Source organism: Gopherus flavomarginatus, chromosome 24, assembly GCF_025201925.1.
Source record: "Gopherus flavomarginatus isolate rGopFla2 chromosome 24, rGopFla2.mat.asm, whole genome shotgun sequence".
Classification (NCBI taxonomy): domain Eukaryota; kingdom Metazoa; phylum Chordata; order Testudines; family Testudinidae; genus Gopherus; species Gopherus flavomarginatus.
The window spans coordinates 5,132,405-5,148,495 of record NC_066640.1 but is presented as its reverse complement, the minus strand read 5'-3'; the positions used below and the strand labels follow the sequence as shown (position 1 = coordinate 5,148,495).

The 16,091-nt window shown below is 46.8% G+C and overlaps 1 protein-coding gene across 1 annotated transcript in view; it reads right to left on the bottom strand.

The window, feature by feature from the left end:
• Positions 1-1,882: 1,882 nt before the first annotated feature.
• Positions 1,883-16,091, bottom strand: part of ONECUT3 (one cut homeobox 3) — a 91,396-nt gene continuing 77,187 nt past the window's right edge. The window contains exon 2 of the mRNA XM_050933792.1: positions 1,883-2,175. Coding sequence (XP_050789749.1) covers positions 1,883-2,175 — 293 coding nt within the window. The remainder of the gene's footprint in view (positions 2,176-16,091) is intronic.

Sequence of the window (16,091 nt, the reverse complement as noted above, 5' to 3'; positions counted from 1 at the left end):
TGCAAACGGATCCATATTTTTTGGTTTTCTACCATGCACCAATGTTGATTCCATGACGATTTTGATTTTCCATCTTTGGTAACAGTGAAGAGGAAAGGGGCGGGGAGGGAGGGGGCGGAGGAGCCAGTGCATGTGTTGGGGGTGGGGAGGAGAGACACAAAGCAGTCAAAACAGAGGTTTGTTTGGGTTTGCTTATAAATCAAAATGATGAAGATCATGGGCTGAGCCAGACTGGCCTCACCGCTTCAGTCCCCAGGAAGGAGCAGATCCTTCAGGCGAAGTCTTTCCTCTTGGGTTTTTTCAAAGGATTATTTTAATACCTGATTTATGTCGCTAAAATGTGCTTCTTGACCTGCTTGAACTCTAGGTGACAGTGCAATTCAACGTAGCAGCCTCCTGCGCTGGCTCTCGAGTCCCTCTGCTTTCGGAGCAAGGTGAGCAGGGGTTGGGGGAGTGTTGTGACGTTAGCATCTCCACCTTTTGCCTTGGGCGTGGAATATCTTTGAAAGGAATCCTAGGAGAAAAGGATCTCCTCTTGGGGGGTTTCTTTCTTTTTTTGGGGACCTCTTTTGTGCACCTGGCGTCATGACTGGTGGCTGTGATGGATGCTCTTGGGCCCTCCTCAGAAGATCAAATAATCTTCCCTATGTGAGGTCTCTTGGCTGCGAGGTGGGGGTGGATGGAATGAATGGGGGGAGGAGGTGATCTCTTCCTCACAGCCTACAGTCTCATCCTGATGTGCCTGGCCCGTCTGGGGGAGCTACTGCTTGCAGTGGGCTAGCTCGTGTGCAATAAGCAACCCCTGTGACTACCACCCCAGTGCTTTGCTCCGCTCACGCTGGCCAGCGCAGGGTCTTGAAAGCTCTTGATGCAAACATTCACCCTTAAGCGTCTGGTCCCCGAGAAAGCATTTGCACCCCAGGTGTTGGAGGTGAACGGAGAGTTTGGGAACTCTCCCAAGGGCCCTACATCAAGGCAGCGGCAGTGGGATTAGAACCCAGGAGTCCTACCGCTTTCCCTGCTAGATAACACTGCCCCGCTCTCCCTGCGAGCAATAACACTTTAAAGGGAGGAGAGCACCTACCCTCTCCCCACCCTTGGGTGCTCAGTTACCTTTAAAGTGTACATCTCAGCATATCCTCTCTCCAGGTGCCCTGGCACCCGTCCCCTGGGCTCGAAGGGCCAGATTTTTTAACGTACGCAGGTGCCTACAGCTGCAGAGAGGTACCTCATGGGGTTTTGGGAAGGGTCTCGGATCTGAACTCCTGATGAAATCAGTTACTGAGATCAATGGGAATCAGGCACCTCAGCGCTACGTGCCTTGGACAGGCTGGGCCTGAATGCCTCAAATCCCCCTGCCACACACACACACGCTCAGGGACTGAACATGTGGAGAGCTCAGGGCTGAAACTCGCCCCTCAAATCTTGTATCTTATAGGGGGATGGGAAAGGCCAATAACGTGCAATGGAAAGACGAGCACAGCAAACGCGGCAGTGTGTGGGAGGCGGGGGTAGGCACAGTCTCCTCCGCTGCAAAAAGCAGGAGTCCCCATTCTCCCCCAATGGCCTGGGGGGTCACTCACTCCATCGGGGGAGATTCCACAGAGCTCTGAAGGGAAGGAAACCGCCCTGTTCCGAATGGTTCCCCTTTGAAGCGAGCTTCTTCCAGGGCTCGTGCGTGGCAGCGAGACACGGGACTAAGCCAAGGCCCAGGGGGCAAGTCGCAGCATCTCCGCGCGATGGGTTTGGTGGCATGGTTTCCCTGCAGCACCCAAGAGCACCCACCTGAATGGCCAAGGTTGGCGTGGCTTGTTGTGAGATGGGGTTGGCTTTGTCGTGAGGAGGGAGTGGCTGGGGGTCGGGGAGGGACAGAAGAGGGGCGTCATGCTTTGGAGAAAGTGCTTGTAGAAGATGAGGGAACCCCAGGGTTGGCGCCCGCATCCTCCTGCCAGCGGTTCATGCACCGCCGGCGGGCGTTCATGAAGAAGTTGCTGACGGTGTTGAGCTCCAGGCCCAGCTGTTGCGAGATGGTCATCTGCATCTCCTTGGAGGGGCGCTTGTTCTCCTTGAAGATCGCGATCAGGGTGCGGCGCTGCAGGTCCGTGAAGACCAGCCGCTGCTTCTTGGGCTGCAGGTTCCTGTCTTTCTGCTGCTCCTGTTCTTTGCGTTTGCAGGCTAGATGTTCAAAAGAAAGAACACGGCCATTAATTGGGTGTGGGCCCATGGTGCCCAGCGCTCCTTTCTCACTACTTCCGCCCTCACTTTCGGCCCATCCCTCTCTGCCACCTCTCCATCTCTCTCTTCCTCTCTGTTGCCTCCGTCTCTTGAGATGGGGCCAAAGGTGTCTCCTTCTCCTTCCTCTCTATTGCCTCTGTCTCTTGAGATGGGGCCACCTGCCTAAGACATGCCATGCAAGCGACCACGTGGAAGCCCTTGGATTGCACCTAATGGGTCACTCCAATATCTCCTTCTGGCAGCAGGGCTGGAATTGGAGGAAACTCATGGCTTGATTTTGCCCTCCTCACCCTCTGGCAATTTGGGACCTCTTAATTCCTAAATCCTGAGTGGGGCTAATACAGGGAAGCATGCAATCCTCTGCCAAGTTTACAGCCCTATAGCGGGGGTTCCAGTAGGCCCCACTGGAAACCTTCTGTTGCTCTCCATTGGCTTCTGCTGGTCTCTGCTGACCTCATTTGGACAACCAACAAACCTGTGAACCAGTGGCTCCTCAGACCTGTGGCTCTGCCCCTAAGCCCAGATGCCAACTTAAAACAGCAGGAAACAGCTGAAATTTTCTACATGGACTTTCTGTGACGGCTGCTCACGTTTCCTGGCCCACACCAGTGGTTCTCAAAGCAAAATGAGGCAACGATGATTCAGCTCCCCAGTGTGACGGGGTTTGCCCTCTGTGATGAAGTGGGACTGTTCTTAATGTTTCCTCTGAATACTGTGTGGGTGCCTCAGTTTCCCCTGTGCATTTCTTAAGTCTCCAGTGTGCATAACTGAGTGACACTCTGTCTCCTGGCAACAAATGGCCGGGGCCCTTCCCCCCTGCAAGGGGATGACTAAAGGCGAACAAAGAGATCAGGTAACCTCCTGGCCCAGGAAAGAGACAAAGGCCAGAAAGGAGGGACTGGAGGGGGTTTCAGTTTTGGGATGGCTGGGAAGAGGCAGGGACCCCCTAAGTCTGGGGTCTAAGCTCCTTGCCCCCTAGAGGGACTTGGCTGAGGAGTCCTGATTGTACCTACAAGCCCTGCTTGGGACTGTGTTCCTGTCGTCTAATAAACCTTGTTTTACTGGCTGGCTGAGAGTCATGGTGAATCACAGGAAGTGGGGGGTGCAGGGCCTGGACTCCCCCACACTCCGTGACACCCTCATTTCCCCTCTGTCTGAGAAATGGACTGTGGGATGGTCCGGGAAATCTAGGCTTCCTCAACTGCCTTCGCTGCTCCTTTGCTCCCTCTCCTGCTGGATTCAAGTCCATTCTCAGCACGTCACTGATACATTTCTGTCCAACAGAGCCAAGTTCCATAGTTTAAAATCCCCCCCCCCCACGCCCCTGTCTCGGCATTGAGCAATAGGTCACCCCAGGAGGTGCGTTCCCCTGCGGGTGGTACATGGAAGTTGCGGGCAGGGACTGAGCAGGTTGTGAGCTCTTTGGACAGGGACCGTCTTTTCGCTTTTTGTGTTTGTGTGGCGCCTGGTCCTGGGACATGACTGGGGCTCCCAGGTGGTACCTCCATAATAAATTAAATAATAATAATAATTAATAATAAATAAATCCCCATTAAACTCTCTGCACTCTGCCGGGGGGCTGAGGCAATGACTAAACATATGGGTTTTACTTGGCACAAATGCCCAATTTTTGGTCTTTTGGGGAAAACTTTTGCCATTTTTTTTTAAAGGAAAAAAACTCCTTGTTGAAGCAAAATACATGGCTTTGGGTTGCCATTTTTCTGCAGTATATGTTAACATTGCCTGGGAGTTTCAACAGTGCCTAAGTGATTTAGGAGCCTTGGGGGTGTCTACACTTCAAACACTACAGCGGCACAGCCCGGGTGCTGCCATGCGGACACTCATTACCTTCTCAGCAGGAGGATCTCCCTGGTGGGATATTTGCACTCAGCTAATGGGCACGCTCTCTGCTCATGCTTTAAGCTCTTAGGCAAACAAATGCCATCAGCCTCCATGCCAGCCTCACATGAAAAATATCTGAGTCTCATCAGGAGTGGTTTGTTCGCAGACTTTGGCCAGCTGGAGCAGAAGGACAGGATACACCTGGTTCCGCTTGCAAGGAGCTGAGCTGGAGCGGGTGGGTGAGGTTCTGTGGCCTGCAATGTGCGGGAGGTCAGACTAGATGATCAGGATGGTCCCTTCTGGCCTTAAAGTCTATGAGCCTATGGCCTCAAAAACTCTGTGGGAGCTGGACTGCTTGAGAGGACAGATGGGAATGCATAGCCCGTCGTGTCCTATGGCTGTTGTGAAATGGAAATTCCTTAAAAACCAACACCAAATAAGAAGGAACAGAGGATACAGATTAGACTGGTGCATTTCGTTGGGTTTCATGGTCTGACATCCCCCATAGCCAATCAAGAAGCTCTATTTTTGTGTTGAGGATTCCAAGGCCATTTCAGATTCATTTATCATGGATCTGGCAAGGTTGGTCTGATACTTTCACCTCTTTGCTCTGCCCACCTGCCATTTAACACTCTTAAATAGTATCCTCTCCTTTTCCCGATGATTCACAATGAGGAGCACAATCCATCTTCATTTCCAATGACACGAGGTAAAGGTTAAAGCGTTCCTGGCCTGTTGTTTAATGGGGTTTTATGGGGTCAGTTCAGGAGAGCTATTATGTCAGCAGAATGGCACCTTCTGAGGACACTGGGACTTGGTCTCAATACTTTGGTGAGGATCTTATGCCAGGGAACTCTTACTAGAGTTTATCTACACTGGAATTTCCACTCATGTTTTCCCATGTGTTAACTAACATGATTGTAAACTCTAGTGTGGACATGACATATATTTGTTCCTAGTTGTGTTTAGCCTATTCTGGGCTTGATTTGCCATTGTTCTGTACCTTGTATGGTCATTCACACCAGTGCATAGTGGGTGTAAAACAAACTCATTTTGATTTTAGTACCATTTTGCACTGGTGTAAAAGACTGTATGAGGTACAGGGCAATGGAGAATTTGGTCCAGACTGTCCTGTCTAACCCCGAATTTACAATTGTGTTCTTTAACGTGTTAAAACATGACTAAATATTTAAGTGTAGACACACCTACAGAGTCAAAAGAATTACTCTAGAATTGTAGCCATGTAAATGAAAGCAACATCTGATCTCTAGAGTTCCAAGGTCCTCCAGAAACGTAGTCATGACACTATTCTAAAAACTACTCTCTAGCTTGTGGTATTTATGGAAACATCATCCAAAATCCAGGTAAGGGGGGGTTACGAGCACCAGAACCCTGAATATGTTCTCTTTTTTCGGAAGGTTCTAACAAACAAGAAGGATTATCATGTGAGAAGGGCAACACATTTCAGCACCAGCTCCCTAATTCCCAAGGTAACACGTCATAACAGACGTGTGGCTCTGCATTTTGGCATCTCTACTTAATGATGCACAGCACCTTTGTCCTAGCAGTGAGCTGTCCTGGAGCTGAATTCTGAGGGTCCTTACTCACGCTTTACTCATTGCAACAAAGCTACCGTTAACTTCAGCAGTATTTTTGTCTGAGCAAGTACAAAAAATGAATAAATAAAGTCCTGAGGATTTGGCTCTTTGGTAAGTCAGCTGGATTTTAAAAAAGGGTGTGTATGTGTGTATGGGGGAAACCTGTGAAGGTTTTTTTAAGCTTTGCCCTTTTTTATTTCAAAATTTCTCATTTCCAAAAATTTCAAATAAAATTTCAAAACGTCTTTGATCACTTCTGTTCTTGTTCAGAAAACAGGGGGGAAACATGAAAAAAAAAAGTCCTCACAAATTTCCCCAATATTTCTCTATTTTTAATGTCCAATAGAAATGTTATCAGACCTCAACAGCGTTGATGTGCAAATGGGGAGATATTTAATGGGAAGGAAATGGAGGGTCTCATTTTATACGGTCAGTTTCAATGTAAAGGCATCGTTCTGAAGCCATCTGCCCTAATCTACCGGTCCTAAGCACTCCCTTGTGTCAGACTTTGTGACATAAAGGGATCTAGAGTGCAGGGAAAAGTCAGACATGTGGGGCTGATTCTCTCCTGCTGTACACCTTGTGTGTGGTCATGTACACCTGTACAAAGTGAGTGTGAAATCAGCAGAGGAATGTTCTACACCCACAAAGATCAGAGTGGTAGAAAATCACAATGGGATTTTACTCTGTTTTAAGGCCGATTTAAAGGCGAACTGAAATGAACTGTGGCCAGGTCTACACTATAGACTTACATCGGTATAACTGAGGTGCTCTGGGGTGTGCAACATCCCTCCCGTCAGTGTAGGAGTGTGTTCACTTACATGCCACAGCTACGCCGATGCAACCTTTTCAGAGGTAGACCTGCCCTCAGATTGCAGCTTGCTTTCCGAAGATTTGTAGAGGCTTAGGGATGGATTTTGGAGAAGAGCCTTTCATTCTGCATGCGAGATCACTTGCATTTAGACATCTAACTGCCTAACTGGGTAACATTTTAAAATGTACCTAAGGCAAAAAATAAGCCGTGTTTTCACAAGAAGCCAACTAGCCACCTTGAAATGCTATCTCAATATAAAACACACACTGTAGTTTTTAACCTTGTGGTGGCTAGTGGAGATCAACCCTAGGTGGGGGTATATGTAAAAACTAGAGTCATTTATAGGGGAGACCAGGTTCCCTAGTGGATAGAGCTCTGGATGGGGACTCAGGAGCCCAGATTCTATCCCAGACTCTACCACTGGCCTGCTGGGTGACATCAGGCAAGTCTCTCTGAGCCTCAGATTCCCCACCTGTAAAATGGGGATTGTAATGCTGGCAGACCAGGTGCCAGCTCATGCCAAGGCTTTTAGGCCTCACTGAACAATGCATAGCTGGACGCCCGTCTGTCTCACCTGTGTGTCAGTATTGTTAAGATAGGTATTGGACTGAGATGGTGTATAGTGTTTGGACTTTATGAAATGCTTGTGAGTCACTGCATTCATTAATCTCACACATAACCTTGAGTTCCCATGCTATAAGGTAATACTTACATGTTTGTTCTGTTACTGTAAAATGTTTGGTCTGAAATTATGTAACTCACCAAACAGGGGAAGACTTCACCTAATGCTGGGTACCTACAGGAGGTGTTATCTCCTGCCCATCAGGAAGGACTAGGGAATGGAAATGAGCCACTGTGGAACAGGCACTTTGCTGATTGCTTCCCGCGCCGAGCCCTGAAGGAGGTACCTGGACAAGCCCTCATGCCACCACAGCGTGAACGCTGGGGGAAGGGAATTAAAATGCCTGTTAGAGAGAACTTCCTGGAACTGTGAGAGGTGGGGACTTCTAAGCACATGCAAGGAGTCCCCCAACTGTTTTGCCTGGGTTAACCCTAAAGGATGTTCTGAGTCTGCTTACTATAGACATTGCTTTTGACAGCTGACTGTAACTCGTTTGTGTGTGTTTGCTTCCCGGCTTCAACCTTGTAAATAACACTCATTTCTTTTTCCTAATTAATGAGTCCTTAGTTAGTTGACTACAGGCGTGGCTACAAGCGTTGTCTTTGGTGTGGGAGCTAAAGGTGCAAATCGACCTGGGGTAAGTGACTGGTCCTTTGGGGCTGGGAGTAACCTGTCTTTTTTGTGATCTTTGGTGTAACGTGACCATCTATCACAGAGTCAAGCTGGCCTGGGTAGCAAGATAGATCGGAATGCCCAAGGGGACTGCCTATGACTCCATGGCAAGGCTGTATGGTGCTGTAGGAGTTTATACCTGTTACCTGATTGGTGAAATCTAACTTTAGAACTTGAAACCAGTTTGGGGTTTGTGCCCTGCTCCTCAAAGTCTGCCCTGAGGTTGGTATTCTCGCTCGTGAGCCACGACAGACAGCATGAGGGCTAATGATGAGGTGCTTTGAGATCTCTGGAAGAAAAGAGCTGCAGAGGAGCCAAGGGTTATTCTGAGCTGCATCAAGGTACAAACTACCTCTGCCTTGTCACCAATGCCAGAGCTATCTCAATATAAAAACACCCCTCCCCCTTGTTTTTTTTGCAGTGACTTAGGGCCACGTATTTCAATGAAAGTCAATGAGATTTCGGTGCGTAAGTCCCTCAGTTGCTTCGAAAACGTTACTGTGCATTTCAGGCATGCACAGCTCTTCGCACTATGGTGTGTGCGGGTAGCTTACTGCAGGAGCAAAATGTATAGATCTGAAAGCCAGAAGGGACCACGGTGAACATCCAGTCTAATCTGTATAGTCCAGGCCAGAGAATGCCACCCAGTCACTCCTGCCTTGAGGTCAATAGTTTGTGACTGAGCTCGAGAATATTGTTTAAAGATATATCCAGGCTTGATTTAAAGACTCCAGATGATGGAGAATCCATCACAACCGGGATAAGTTGCTCCAGTGGTTAAATTACCTTTCTTGTTAAAAAATGTGCTTCTTGTTTCCAGTTTAAATGAAATTGCAGGCCTCAGTGTGGCTGCTTCTAATCCTGGCCTTTAACATGAGGAATAGTGAGAGTACATTTTAATTGCAATTCAGTTCCTCCTAATTACTGGCAAAAGCCATTTCTTTTTCTGACTTGCTTTCCAAGTTTGCGTTCATGGACGAATCCTATTTAAATGACAGGCACCTGGAACTAACAGTATCAAGCTAATTTCTGAGGTCCTCCACTTCCAGCCAAAGTTGGGCAGGTCTTGTGCTGAGTGAATCATTTGTCACAAATCATTGGTCCAGCAGATTTAGCCTCTTTGCCTGCTGCCTGGAATAGACACAAGCAGGTTGTAATTTCCTCAGATTTATTCATTAATCAATGAATTTTAGGCACTTTTTTAGCTCCATGGACTGCTCCCAAACAGACTCTGTATGCATTCCATGCTTCTGTATCAGAGAGAACTGATTGGTCATATAAATCCCCTGGTGTGAATTCTGTCCCCTGATTGGCTGAGTGCACCATATTTGCTTAGCTCTGCTTAGGACAGATGGTTTACAGGAGACAGCAGATTTGTCCAAGCAAATATATTCCGTTCAAGCCATTTTCTCTCTGGTAATAATGGTTAACAGAAATAATTTTCCTGGCCCTTGCAAATGGCCCTGAATCCAGAGGCTCTTTCTTCAGTGGATACAAACATCCTACATAACAAAGATACTTTTAACCCTTTGTGGTATCAGGTGGAGCCTGCGTCCCATAAGGTACCTCAGTCAAACAACCGGCAGATGAATGTTGTAGTGGAAAAACCTACCCTATGACCATCAGATGCTTGCAAAAAAAACAAACAAAAGAAACCTTTTATAGAAAATTTGACTTTTTTTCCAGACACCAATTTTAAAAAAAAACCAAACAAACCAAAACAAAGCAAGCAAACAGAAAACCCACAGATGTGCACAATCGGAACAGTGAGTGGTGTGTTTTGCTATGACAATATTCCCTCCTCCACCTTCACCCCCGCCACCTCCCCGTTCGCTGCAAGACCCACTTTTGTCCAATCCTCTGCTCACACTCGCAATATTACAATCATGAGCCAGAGGCAAAGGTGTGCAGCAGGTCAAACTAGTGTGTACAAAGGACTTGGGATGGTGCAACTGCAATAACAATGTGGTATTGGAGTGTAAAGGAATTGTTAAAGTTGTGGGGAAAGCAAGGACATAACAGGCGTGTCAAGGCTATTTACTGCCTCTTGCTACCTGTGATAGAATGGTCACCATCTGCCAAGAATTACTACCCAGCAGTCTCTGGACTAATGTAACATCTTCCCTGTGATTAGAGTAGGAATTAATGCACGTGGCAAATGTTGACTTTCTGTTAGTGACCACTGTATAAATGCAGCAGCATCTCCCTTTGTTGGTGTGTGGCATAGCTCCAGCTTCTTGCTATGGGTGGCATAATAGTCATATCTCCTGCTCTCCATTGGGCTATAGAGTTATAAATTTTCAGGTCAGAAGTGACTCGATCATGTTCTAGTCTGACCTCCTGAGTACAATATGTCTGCAGCCCCTCTTTGCTCCTTGTCCTTTATGTAGCAGAGCTGCAGGACCACCCATATCTTGTATCTGCAAATACTTCCTGCCAGGGGCCTAGATTTTCATAAGTGACTAGTGAATTTTCAGGGCCCAGCATTCGGCACCTTCTAGGGGCCTGGTTTTGAGAGGGTGACTGCTCAGCGCACTCTGAAAATCAGGTCTGTCGAAAGTGTGTCCAGGTGGACCGGGCACCCAAAATGCCCCATAGCTTTTGAAAATCAGTGCTGCCTCTTGTAGCTCTTGTCTCCTGCTGCATGTGGTATGGCTGCAAATATCTCCAGCTTCTTGCTACAGTAGCTTGGTGGTTTGCATGGGAACTCCCATGTGGTATGTGTGAGGTCGGTGTGCTCTCTCATAGGCAGATAATAGGCCATATTAACCCTGGGTGAAGCTACTGGGATGACCTGCAGGGATGAATTTGTCCTATTACTTTTCCCATGTATTGATTATCCTCTAGACACGCTGTATTGGATAAGCATAGAGAATATCGGTTATTCGGTGTTTCAAGTTTTTAAAACCAGCATTTGTTTCTAAACACAATTATCACAAGTAATTATTAATAATCATAGCAATATGCAATAATTAATTACTAATAGCGCTGTTGGAACACTAAGACCTCAGATATAGTGTTCTGATTGGTTGGCTACAAACAGGGCTGCTGTGGAAAATAAAGTTTAGCCTGAATCTTGCCACTGAATATATTTGTCATACACAATATTAGAAGTGATGTGCTTAGGACGGGGGGACCATGGTCTCTTGTGATCTAGCGGGTTAGGCAGAAGGCTACGGAGCAAATAGAGATGGGTTCTCACTCTGGTGCTGATACTTTTCTGTCTGTGTGACATTGGGCTAGTCATTTTTCCTCTCTGTAAGAACATAAGAATGGCCATACTGGGTCAGAGCAATGGTCCATCTAGCCCAATATCCTGTCTTCCAACAGTGGCCAGTGCCAGGTGCTTCAGAGGGAATAAACAGAACAGGGCAATTTATCGAGGGATCCATCCCCTGTGTGTCTATTCAGAGGTTTAGGAACATTCAGAGCACGGGGTTGCGTCGCAGACCATCTTGGCTAATAGCCACTGATGGACCTATCCTCCATCAAATTATCAAATTATTTTTTTAACCCCGTTACACTTTTGAACGTCACAACATCCCTTGGCAACGAGTTCCACAGGTTGACTGTGCGTTGTGTGAAGAAATACAACCTTATGCTAGTTTTAAACCTGCTGCCTATTAACTTCATTGGGTGACTCCTGGTTCTTGTGTTATGTGAAGGAATAAATAACACTTCCTTATAAACTATCTCCACACCGGTCATGATTTTATAGACTTCTTTCAAATCCCTGCTTAGTCATCTCTTTTCTAAGATGAACAGTGCCAGGCTTTTTAATCTCTCCTCAAATGGAAACTCTTCATCCCCCTAATCAGTTTTGTTGCCTTTCTCTGTACCTTTTCCAATTCTAATATGTCCTTTTTTGAGATGGGGCGACCAGAACTGCATGAAGCATTCAAGGATTTAAGAAGTGACACTATGACATTTTCTGTTTTATTTATTTATCCCTTTCCTAATGGTTCCTAACATTCCGTTCACTTTTTATGACCACTGTTGCACATGGAGGGGATATTTTCCGAGAACTAGCCACAATGACTCCAAGATCTTTCTTGAGTGGTAACAGCTAATGTAGACCCCATCATTTTGTATGTACAGTTGGGATTATGTTTTCCAATGTGCATTACGTTGAATTTATCAACAGGGAATTTCATGTGAATTTAATTCATTGAATTTCATCCATTGTGTTACCCAGAGATCTAGTTGAGTGAGATTCTTCTGTAACACTTCACAGTCAGCTTTGGACTTTATTATCGTGAGTAATTTTGCATCATCTCCAAATTTTGTCACCTCACTATTCAGGCTCCTTTCCAGACCATTTATGAATATTTTGAAGAGCACAAGTTGCAGTACAGATCCTTGGGGGACTCCACTATTGGCCTCTGACCTTTTAATTCTACCCTTTGTTTCCTATATCTTTTAAAGAGTTACTGATGAGAGGACCTTCACTCTTATCCCATGATTGCGTACGAGGCTTTGGTGAGGGACCTTGTCAAAGACTTTCAGAAAGTCCAAGCACACTGTATCCACTGGATCACCCCTTGTCCATATGCTTGTTGACACCCACAAAGAATTCTAATAGATTGGCGAGGCATGATTTTCTTTTGCAAAAGCAGCATTGTTGTATAGGGCTGGCTCAGGGACCCACAGATGCAAAACAGCCCAGAAGAACCCTTAATCCTTGAGGCTCTCTGATAACAGCAGTGCTTCCCAGGTGCGGTATTAGCAACCCCAAACATTCAAAAATCTTGAGCCAGATCTCAGATAATCTAGAAACTTCCTTTTACAAACAATGAAAGCTGAGATTCTCCCCTAATCCAAGAGCCAGGGATTTAAAATATGGCAACCCTTGGGATAAAATCACGAGCATTAGCCACATCGTGGCTGTGCTATCCGTGCCCTTCCTACACCCTTAGGGATTAGCGGGACTATAGAGATACTAAATATTAAACCCTTAGTCTTTGTATTATGATGACACCCTCTCTGAGATCAGGGCCCCATGATGCTGGGTGCTGTGCACACGGATAAAGATGTATAAAGTTGTGTCTCCATTGCAGCTGGAAGCAGGCCCTCAGCCCTGCTGACTCGTGTTAGTGGGGCTTGAGCGAGCATGCTGAAAACAGCAGTGTGGACATGGCTTGCGGTGGAGCAAGTCTAGGCCTTGGCTGGCCCTGAGAACCTTAGTTGTAGCGTCTGCACTGCCAGCACGAGTCTGTCTAGCCAGGCTAGGAGAAGCAAGCCCAGCTGCCATATAGCCCGACCCTAAGAGCTCACAATCTAAACAGACGACGAAGTGATGGTCCTCCTCATTTCACAGCTGGGCAATTGAGGCCACAGGAGCTTAAGTGACTGCCTGAAAGACACACGAAGTCTGTGACCCAGATGAGATTTGAGCAAAGATCTCCAGGGTCTTAGTCCACTCCTTCAACCAGGAGACCTTCTTTCTCTCAAAAGAAGCCTATCATGTAAGGGCTGAAGGTCCCTGGTTCAAATCCTGCTGCCAACCCACACAGGACTGAGAGGCCATAATAGTGGCCACTTGAATGAGGCCAAATCCTAGCTTATGATGTGTCAAAAAATCTCCCAACTCTAGTCACTAAGGCTGGAATTTGATTCTTAGTGCGGATATAGCACTTTTCACCCAGAGAGCTCAAAGCACTTTACGAAGGAGGTCGGTATCATCACCCTCATTTTACAGCTGGGGAAACTGAAGCATGGGGAGGCATAGTGATTCACCTAAAGTCACCCGGGGAGCAAGTAGCAGAGCCAGGGATAGAATCGTGCTCCCCTGACTGCCTATCCTGGGCCTCATGGAGAGGCTCATGCTGCCGTCTTTGGGATTTGGACAGCTTAGGCACTTTCCAGACTTATCGTGCCGAAAGGTGCGGACACAGGCAGGAGGGATGCTGCAGTGAAGCGGATCAGTAAAGAACTTCCCTGGTTCGTTGATTCTTTCTTTCGTTCTTTCTTTTTCTGCTGATGCAGCTTAACATGCCCCTTCCCAGTTCAATCTAATTACAGCTCCGTGCAAGAAAAATCAATAGTGACTCTAGTCAGGTCTATTTACAATGGCTATCTAAACCCCACGCTGATGGATCTTTTTCATATTTCTCATCCCTCGCAGCTGCTTTCCCAGGCAGGCTTTGTCTGCCAGGAGCTGTCTGGGCATCCTCTGGCTGGAAGATGTCCCTGACCTAATACCGCATCAACACGGTGGAAATGGGAGTGCGAGAGGTTTGACACATTTGTGTTGCACCAGTGCTGGAACAAAGCCCAACTCTCACAAAGGCGGGGCTTCTTGGTCAGCCAATGGGTGCCCTTGGATGCGGCAGCCTCCCCCAAAATGCAGAATTCTGGGAATGGTGGGGGCAGGACAGAGGTCATTACACAAGGAGCGTGAAGCTTGTCTACAGGGGCAAATTGACCAGACTAGCTACTGCAGAACAGGCTAGTCCAGAATAGCTTCTTGAGTGGACACCCTATTCCAGAATAAAAGCCTCTTCATTCTGGAATGATCTGCGCTTACAAAGTGGGGTAAATATTTTGGAATACCATCACTTTTATACTGGAATACAGTGTCCGTGGCGGCAGCTGTTCTAGAATAGCTTGTGCTGAATAGCTTGTTCTGCAGTAGCTGTTCTGGTCAATGTCCTTGGGCAGACCAACGCTACGTGGATGTTTGGAAGAAGGTGTCTGGAAGCACGGAAGAGGGGGGTGCAGAATGTTGGGACGGGGTTGGGGCTCTAATGTTCTCGCCAGCCTGACAAATGGGGGGCAATCCAAGTATGTGGTGAGAGGATAGTCTTGTGGCCTGAGATGTAAGTACTTTGGCTTAAAATCATGAGATTTGAAAAATAATAGATTTTGTACCCTGTTATTTGCCTTCTGCTTTTTGAAGTTTTATGGGGTCATGGTTTCAGGTCCAACAATCATGAGGGCTAGAAAGTTATTTTTTAAAAATGAAATGCTGGGATTTCCGTCTAACCCCAGGACTCCAGGAGCTGGGGATTTAAGAAAAAGACTAAATAACAAGAGATTTGCAATAAAATTATGAGAGCTGGCAACTTTGTCCATTATGGCCATTCTTATATTCTTACAGATAAGTTCATGGAGGATAGATCCATCAATGGCTATTAGCCAAGATGGTCAGGGATGCAACCCCATGCTCTGGAAGTCCCTGAACCTCTGACTGCCAGAAGCTGAGACTGGATGGCAGGGGATGGATCACTCAAGAATCGCCCTGTTCTGTTCACTCCCTGTGAAGCACCTGGTACCAGCCACATTCAGAGGACAGGATACTGGGCTAGGTGGACCCTTGGTCTGACCCATTATGGCCATTCTTGTGGCCACAGTAGAGCTGGGTGGGAACTCGATTTTCCATTTTGCAGGAAATTCTGCGCTGTCGCCCTTTTTCTGTTCAACTTTCTCAAGACATTTGTTTGCCCCTAAAACGAAATTTAATCCAACTGGGCCCGTTTCCATGAAACGTTTAGCTTTTAACGCATCAGCCTTTTCCAACAGAACAAGTTCCACTGGAAACTCTCTAACTAGCCTCTCACAAGGGGGTCGGGACCTTAGCTGGGGCCACTGCATGTGATTGCAATTCTGACGAGAGTGAGGAACTGTTTGGATGCAGGGTCCGTTGCTACTGGCATGGGAGGTGGGGGGGAAGAGAGTAGCCAGCACTTCCCTGCTGATCCTGTGTTACCATATCAGCCACTTGGTGCCACTCCCAGACTAGCTTGTAACGAGGAGTTAATCTGAGAAAACGGCAAACTGCTCGCCTAATGGAGCAAAATTCGCTGACTACATTATTTGCTGGGCATTAGTTACTCGACTCCAATCACTGACGCAAGCCATGGGGAAGAGGTTTGTTCCCATAAGTACTGTACAGCACTATTTTATACGGGTATCTTTGGGCAGACAATTAAAACTCAGACCCGGCCCACTTGTGGTCATTAAAGTTCCACTTCAAAGCTGCAAGAATATGTCAGCTTGTGTCTATGCACCTAGCGAAATGATGTCCCAACTTCATGGAAGCTTTTGCTTGTTAATGCAATAATAAAATAATAATAATAATAATAGTAATAATTAATAATTTTTAACATTAAGGTTTTAACCAGAGGGATGTGGCCAAATTCCAGTCTGGGTAATGAATTATATTTCACCAACCTGCAATTGCAGTTGGATACATTCTTCTTCTTCACTTCCTGTCTCAAAGTGTTACTTTTATTAGTGTTACAGGCCCTGTTGTACATAGCAAGAGACAGTCTCTGCCCCCAAAGAACCTAACTAGACGCTGGGCGGG